This window comes from Stegodyphus dumicola, chromosome X2, assembly GCF_044657685.1.
Source record: "Stegodyphus dumicola isolate Sdum_Otavi_A_Nest chromosome X2, ASM4465768v1".
In the NCBI taxonomy this organism is placed as follows: Eukaryota; Metazoa; Arthropoda; class Arachnida; order Araneae; family Eresidae; genus Stegodyphus; species Stegodyphus dumicola.
The window spans coordinates 193,062,396-193,069,703 of record NC_140781.1 but is presented as its reverse complement, the minus strand read 5'-3'; the positions used below and the strand labels follow the sequence as shown (position 1 = coordinate 193,069,703).

General features: G+C 29.2%; 1 protein-coding gene across 4 annotated transcripts in view; it reads left to right on the top strand.

Annotated features, from left to right (window-relative positions):
• The first annotated feature begins 213 nt into the window (after positions 1–213).
• The window catches only part of LOC118181529 (uncharacterized), a 30,051-nt gene continuing 22,956 nt past the window's right edge, over positions 214–7,308 (top strand). For 2 of the 4 annotated variants that reach the window (XM_035350694.2, XM_035350692.2), the window contains exons 1-6: positions 214–436; positions 2,235–2,286; positions 2,446–2,572; positions 2,863–2,954; positions 3,071–3,178; positions 6,956–7,176. In XM_035350694.2, the coding sequence (XP_035206585.2) occupies positions 375–436; positions 2,235–2,286; positions 2,446–2,572; positions 2,863–2,954; positions 3,071–3,178; positions 6,956–7,176 (662 nt within the window). In that variant the 5' untranslated portion in view covers positions 214–374. Of the gene's footprint in view, positions 437–895; positions 1,019–2,234; positions 2,287–2,445; positions 2,573–2,862; positions 2,955–3,070; positions 3,179–6,955; positions 7,177–7,308 lie in introns of those variants that run through there. The other 2 variants (XM_035350696.2, XM_035350695.2) reach the window with 2 other exon arrangements.

Sequence of the window (7,308 nt, the reverse complement as noted above, 5' to 3'; positions counted from 1 at the left end):
TTTATTTCATTAGTTTTACACATCATTCATATTTAAATTTTTTAAAATATATTTCCTACCTAAAACGTGCAGTCTGCAATACATAAATCAGCCCTTTATCACAAAGACATAACGGCTTTGTATTGGAATGCAACAATAAGGGACTGCACTGTTTTCTTTCCTGTGCGCGTGTTTTTATTTTTCGTTTTGATAAAAGTAGCGTTGTTCTTTGATCTGCATGTGCTTGTGGTTGAAGTGGTAGGGTATGTCATTAAGTACATGACGGTTTTTTTCGTTCACTGACGCTCTACATAGAAATGGAGAATTTAGCAACTCTAAATAAGATCAATGCATTAAACACATTTTGTTTTTAAATGGCGTATTAATGGATTTAGATGAGCATACTGTTGCATTCCAGACAGTTCTCATATTTCTCAGTTCCGGTAAAGTTTTCAAGGTATGGAACTTTCTAATATACTGTATTTTGTTTATAATTCTCTAGTCCTTATCTGGTAAGCGATTATATTCACATTACTTCAATTAATGAATATTCACATTACTTCTTTTGGCTAAAGTGCTACTTATACTACTATTTAAAATCAAGTTATTCACATCCGTCTTCGAAAGTGCTTCTTAGGAACTAACTTATGTTATGTAACGCTATTTATACAATTGTTATAAATAGGCTGTATTTTTCACCTGAAAACTATAAACATTTACTGGCATTGCTTGAGTCATTAGCAAAGAAACAAACATATTAATGCTGTTTAGCCCCTCTAAATGGTTTTAGATAGATTTTAGTCAGCATTATTAACGAAGACTACACATTGCTTGCAAGAATGTAATTGGTTTCCAAAACGTAAACTATAAGATGACCCCTATGAACTTTTGTCATTTCTGTTCACATGCTTATGTCGATTCAAATCCTTACCGCACACAGTTCTGATTATAAAGTTGAATCCGGCATAAGAAGACTATGTTTTAAACAGTTATGCGCTTTCCTAATTACTTTATGCAAGATAATGGCAAATCTCGTCCGGTAAGTAATGTGTTTTGTTAACAAGAATTTTATTTTTTATTATTATTCGTATTCTATACTCACAAAACGTGCAATTGGTATGAAATTTTATATGTTATGGATAGCATTATTGTTATCAATGTAGTTAAAGACAGTTCCGTAATTTAAGCGTAACAGAAAAGTATTTAAATTTGCATCAAAATCTTGTAGCTTCTCATTTGTTGCTATAGACAAGCTTGATTTTGTTTTTCACTAGACTACTAAAGATTCCTTATTCTGAGTTCTCCTGCATCCTTCTCTTCCTTTTTAACTATAATCCGTTGAGCTGATTAGAATTTACTTTCATCATGAATTGTAATAATTCGAACGTCCATGACTGTATTGTTTCTTATTATCGCTGTGAAGAAAATTTTTCGTCTGTTATTTTAGTTTGGCCACTAATAATAACTAAAATGGGATATAGCCTAACAAAATTAGTCGGTAAGTTACTCACATCGGCTCAATAATGATGGTACTTTAAACGTTACCCTTGAAAAATTTGGAATAATTATTAGCAGTCAGATACCAATTCATTTTAGATGCTGAAAATTTTTAAATCTTATTTTGCTGGAAAGGTTAGATAAAACTAGAATTTCTGAATTACTGTCAGACAATAATCCCCAAACGCATTATTTGGATTCTGATTTTTGTCTGTATACAAAGCTTGAAAAATGCACATTTTCTATACAGTGATATATCTGTTAAATAAGACATAAGCAAGGATTGCCTTTTAGTAATAAATGTTATCAGATAATTATTCTGGATTTCATACATTATTAAATACTGATTTCTGTAAAAAAATAATTACTGTCATCCTTAAATTGCTAAATAATCCTATTTAATTAAAAAAACTGTCATCCTTAACTTGCTAAATAATCCCATTTAATTCAAAAAACGTTAATGCAAGTTCCTTTATTTGTTTCTTGAATACTACAAATTTGTTTTAGAGCAGGTTAAAAAAATTTAACCTTGAGATTAAATTTTTTCAACTAATATATTATGTAATATTGATTGTTTTATAAACCGTTTTGTAAAGTTCTTTAGCCGGAGGCAGGAAGCAGTTTTTTAAAGGCATTTTATAAAGTTAAAAATTGAATAAAAAATTACATAACTACTATTAAAACAGTGCCATTCCATTGTACACAAATGTCAGACTTTTCAGAAGTTTATAATGTATGTAACTTTGACATTTTTTTAGGTTAGAAAATACAGAAGGTGAAAAAAACGATCCGGAAAGGAGTTCATTTACAGTATGTGTTTATTTTTTATATTTTAAACAAAACAGTTATTATCTTTATTGGAAATAGAATACAATCTAATTGGGATTATGTACTTAAAGAAAATGAAAATTTTTTATTTTTCTAATAACATAATTTAATGTGAAATAGTTTAACAATTGTTTTCATCAGCAGGTATCTGCATTAACTGGTGACAACATCAAATGTGAGAGTGAGTCTAGTAATGTTGAAGATAAAAATGGATTTAAAGATAATTTTAAACCTTTTCAAAGAAGCATGCGAAGAAGGTCTGGTCCAGGTAAATGAAAATAATTTTAGCCAATTTAGGGTACCTGAATTTATTTTGAAGCGTATGATTGTTTACATATTATAGAAATTTGTTTCGTAATATTGACTAGATCTAGTAAATAAACTGATTTTCCCCTTGATATATGTAACAGACAATTTCTTTTATCACAAAGCTTTTAAGTTTCTTTAAAATGCAATATTATTTAGCAATTGTTTAAATTTTGCAGTCACTTTAGCCAGTTTGTGTGCTGTATAATTTACATATTTTTTTATGTACTCACTATAATGTTTTCTTTCCAGGCTGTCTTAATTCCCAGTTAAGTTTTTGTCGATATCCTGCGTTTGATTTTGGTGGGAGAGAAGACGAAAATTCTAATCTTCCATCTCCAGTTGTACGTTAAATTGTATTTAACTAAGTTTTAAATTATGACTTTTTGTTTGATGTTTACTTTTGGATTTCTTTTTCAAATGTGGAAGTTTATGTATTTTTTATTCTTATATTATAAAGGAATCCGAGGGAAACCACACTGTAAAAGATGAGATTCTTCAAGGGATAAAAGTCACTGAAAAAGCTGGTGATAATGATTCAAATCTAAGACCATCACGGTCGAAAGATGTATGTTGAAATATTAAATATGTAACTTTTTCCACTTACTTTTTTAAAATTTAATTAATTATTTTAAACATTTTATGTAATAATTCATTCATTTTAGTTACTAATCGAATGAAGCTAATTTTTAGAATAATTAATGATCTAGAAAATGTGCAATGTACTATTACTTATGATTTATAGAAAATAAGCGTCTCTGGGCACTCCTGATTCCTTTAAAATTAATTATTATGAGAACAAAGAAAACATTTCAATTAAACTAAAAATTTATATTTAGATTAGATGTTAATTACATAATGCCATTATAGAGTTTGGATTCATTATACACAGCGTAGTGGTATGTGTTTCACACACATATCTAAATGAATAAATTAGCTTAAAACCCAATTCAATTGCTCTCTGATAGCATTAATAAGTGCCGGTAATAATGTAAACTAAACTAAAATAGAAATACCTTTAAAATTGCTGCAGTATTCAGTTTGGAACAAACAGCATGCAACTCTCCCCCCCCTACAACAACAACAACAACAAAACAGCAGCACAGTGGCAAACTGCAAGAAACGGGGAGGGTGAGGAAATACGCCAAAACCAAAGATGAAAAGGAAATCTTGCATCTTTTTCGCAGCAGCATCATCGGGGAGGGGGTTCAACGGAAGAAGTAAATAAATAAAACTGCCTATTTCTGAACCTATAGAGACAGAAATTAAAGTTTAAAATTTAAAATTAAAAAAGATCTTAAAACAATCAAAGCAATTTGTGTTTTTATCAGTCCAACCCCTACAGGCCGAAGTAAGTCAAAAATGTAAAATTATAGCATCAAAAACGTAGACAAATTCAAAATTTTGAAAAATAATAGATAAATTTAAAAGTTTATTATTATGCTACAATAGAAGTTTTTTCTGATTATTTTTATTGATTTTAATCAGTTTAAAATTCTTAGTTTACCTAAATTCACCACTTAACATATGTTAGGCTTTGCTACTATACAGGCGCAAATATATATATTTTTATTTCAAAACTTGTGTTGCTCTTGTGTTACATATTTTAAGAACTTACTCGGCTATTTTTTATTTTTTAGATCAAAATTTCATTTATTTCTATATTTTTGCATATATTGGATTACTTCTATTTTACATGTTTTTGGACTCTGTTCACTTGTACTAAAAACTTTTTATTAGATTTTTAAGCTTTTTTACTTGTTTATGATTTTGTTTCTGACTCTGTCTACTCAAAATGCTTTTTTTTAAATTTACCTATTATTTCGCAAAATTTTTGAATTTGTTTTTGATGTTATATAATTGTGTATTTTTTTGGATCTCTTTTCTTTGGTTTGTAGGAGTTGAACTGATAAGAACACAGATTACTTAGATATTTTTTAAGATTATTTTTAAATTTTTGAATTTTAAACTTTAATTTGTGTCTTTGTCAGTACAGAAACAGGTTGCTTTATTTACTTCTTTTCTCGCATCGTCCCCTTAATGACGATACAGGGAAGATGTAAATTACTTTTTCATTTCTGGTCTTGGTTCATTTTGCTCCCCGTTCCCTATTTCTTGCAGCTTGCCCCTGTGCTTCTGTTTTTTGGTTTTTATATGTGCTTATATATTATTATTATGTGCTTATATTATATTATTTACTAAAGAAATATTGAATATATATATATATATATGTATATATATATATATATTCAATATTTCTTTATTTTATCATCTTAATTTGAAGTTTGTATGTTTTCACTATTTATATATATAAATAGATAGTGGAAATATTTTGAGAGTTAAAAACATTAACATGAAATGATATCTAGAAGGATCAAAATCAGTTAAAATCAGTAATACTGTCTGAAAAACCATAAGCAGTCGTGATTTTAAGTGATCACGAACTTTTAATTAAAAAAAGGACCGCAAATTTTAAAGTCGTTGATTTAAAAAGTATTTAAATTTTAAGAGTAACTTATATCTGTAATATCTCGCTTAAAAATTTTTGCATAGGCTTGCTTTCTATTTGTCTTCCTCTTTTCCTTTACTTTTACTCCTTTTCCTGTACGTATATTTAAAAATTAAGTGTGTGTGTGATTATGGCAAAGCCTCGAGGGCTATCTGCCTAAGGGGAGGGATGCCTTCGTGGAGGACTTTCTAAGGGAAACTGGCTCGCATGCACGTTACACATGGGGAAAACCACGAAAAACGCCCATGCAGCCAGCCCGTTCGCGGGATTCGAACCTCGGACCGAACTACCAGTGTTCAGCGACTTTACCGCTCGGCCGCTGGTGGGACCTTTAAAAATTAAGAATAACGAAATAGTGTTACTGAACCAGTTGGTCATAACTATGAATACAAATTAATGAAATGTACTCTATAAACAAATATATTAGCAGAAATAACAAAAGGTTAACATACGTTTAAATAAAAATAAAACGGCAAAACCTGTCGATTATTAGCTTTTCGTAATTTAGTTTCTAGACATTATGGATTTAATGATTATATTCCTTTATACACCTCTATCTCCTCGTAAGTAAAATTAATTGTAAGTAACTTAAGTGAAGCTCTTAATTGAAGAAAGGAGCAATTAAAACTCCTCATAAAATATCACTTGTGTTGATGATGTTAAATGTATCATATTCTAAGCAGAGGTACATTTTTCATTGCTTTCTAGCATTCTTTTCTTTATCTCCTATTGACACAAAGCATAAATATTAAAATAAAAAATTTTTATTTTTTAATTATATAGAATTACCTAACCGGCGGTTACCGGTTTATAGTGACTTATTTTTTTTAATCCAGTGGCCGGGTGATATATGCACGAATGTTTTATTGCTATGTTCAATATTTACAAGTGCATTATTTTTGTTAGCTCTGCCTTAAAAGTGAACTTGCAGGTTAAAATAAAATATAAGATGTACTGCAATAATTAACAAAATAATCTTAGTCTTGAAATTTTCATATAAAGTAACGTAAAACAATATTATCAACAGCCTCTTTCAAACATTTCCTTTCCTTATACCTTTTCAGTAATGTTTCTTAATGCCTTCATGAGGGTGATATTTGTTTTTTAAAGGCAAAACTTTGTTTAATGCTTTCTCGATATTTAAATCAATTTGAATGGACTCTTGATGAAACTTCTGATACCTTGTTGCAACCAAATCGTGCATTTTTCTGTTACTGGCTGTCACATCCTCCAAGATGTTTAACTTAAAGAATATTCTCATCTATTATCGCATGTTGTTTCTTTAAAATCAATAAATATATTTAACAAAATAATGCAAAGGCGGAATTAAATTACCGGTGTCAATATACTTATTTAGAAACTTGTGAGGTTTTTCCGTATATATGAATTTTATATAAAAAAAAGTAGTATCAAAGTTTCTAATTAGTTTCACATCTTCCCTTAATACAGTGGAAACAAAAGGATTAACAGAATTTCTCTGCAATACTTCGCAAATACTACGATTAGCTTTTATCGTTGAAATAGCTATCAGCAATAGTAGAGAATAGTAGAATACTAGAGAATTTTTATGCTATAGGTTAAGAGTACAATGTATATCTAAATTTATCTACATCTTATTTTATCTTGTACAAAAACCTTTACTTTAGTAAATAATTGAAATGTTTGAAGGTTATCAACGCATTCTTTTTTTTTAATGAAACGTGTCCATTTCTTTGTAAAGTGTGTTAATAACTATGTTTATCATACAAATGATTATATTAATCTCATGAAATGTTTTCATAAATGCCATTATTAGATTGTTCTTCTGAAAATAAATAGAATTATTTTTTTAATTAGACTAGTCAAAGGAACCGGGATGCAAGTGAATCGAAAACTCTGATACCTGAACTTAAGGAAAATTCAGAAACTGAATCTACTAAAGATAGTTTTGAAAGTGAAGCTCCTAATTTATCTCCATCAGTGGGTGTTCTTTGCCTTCCTGTACCTGATATAGCGTTTCCTAGCATACCAAACACATTTTTAGCTAAGCTTGGAGTTCATAAAGATAGCCCTTTATCGTAAGTATTTGCTTTCCCCTATGTTTAAATGTATCGGGCGTGTGGGAAGTCCTTATGTCTACACGTAAGGAGAAGAAATTAAATTACGTCACTTGGCATAATTCTCCGAAAATGATACAGCTCACTCTATGT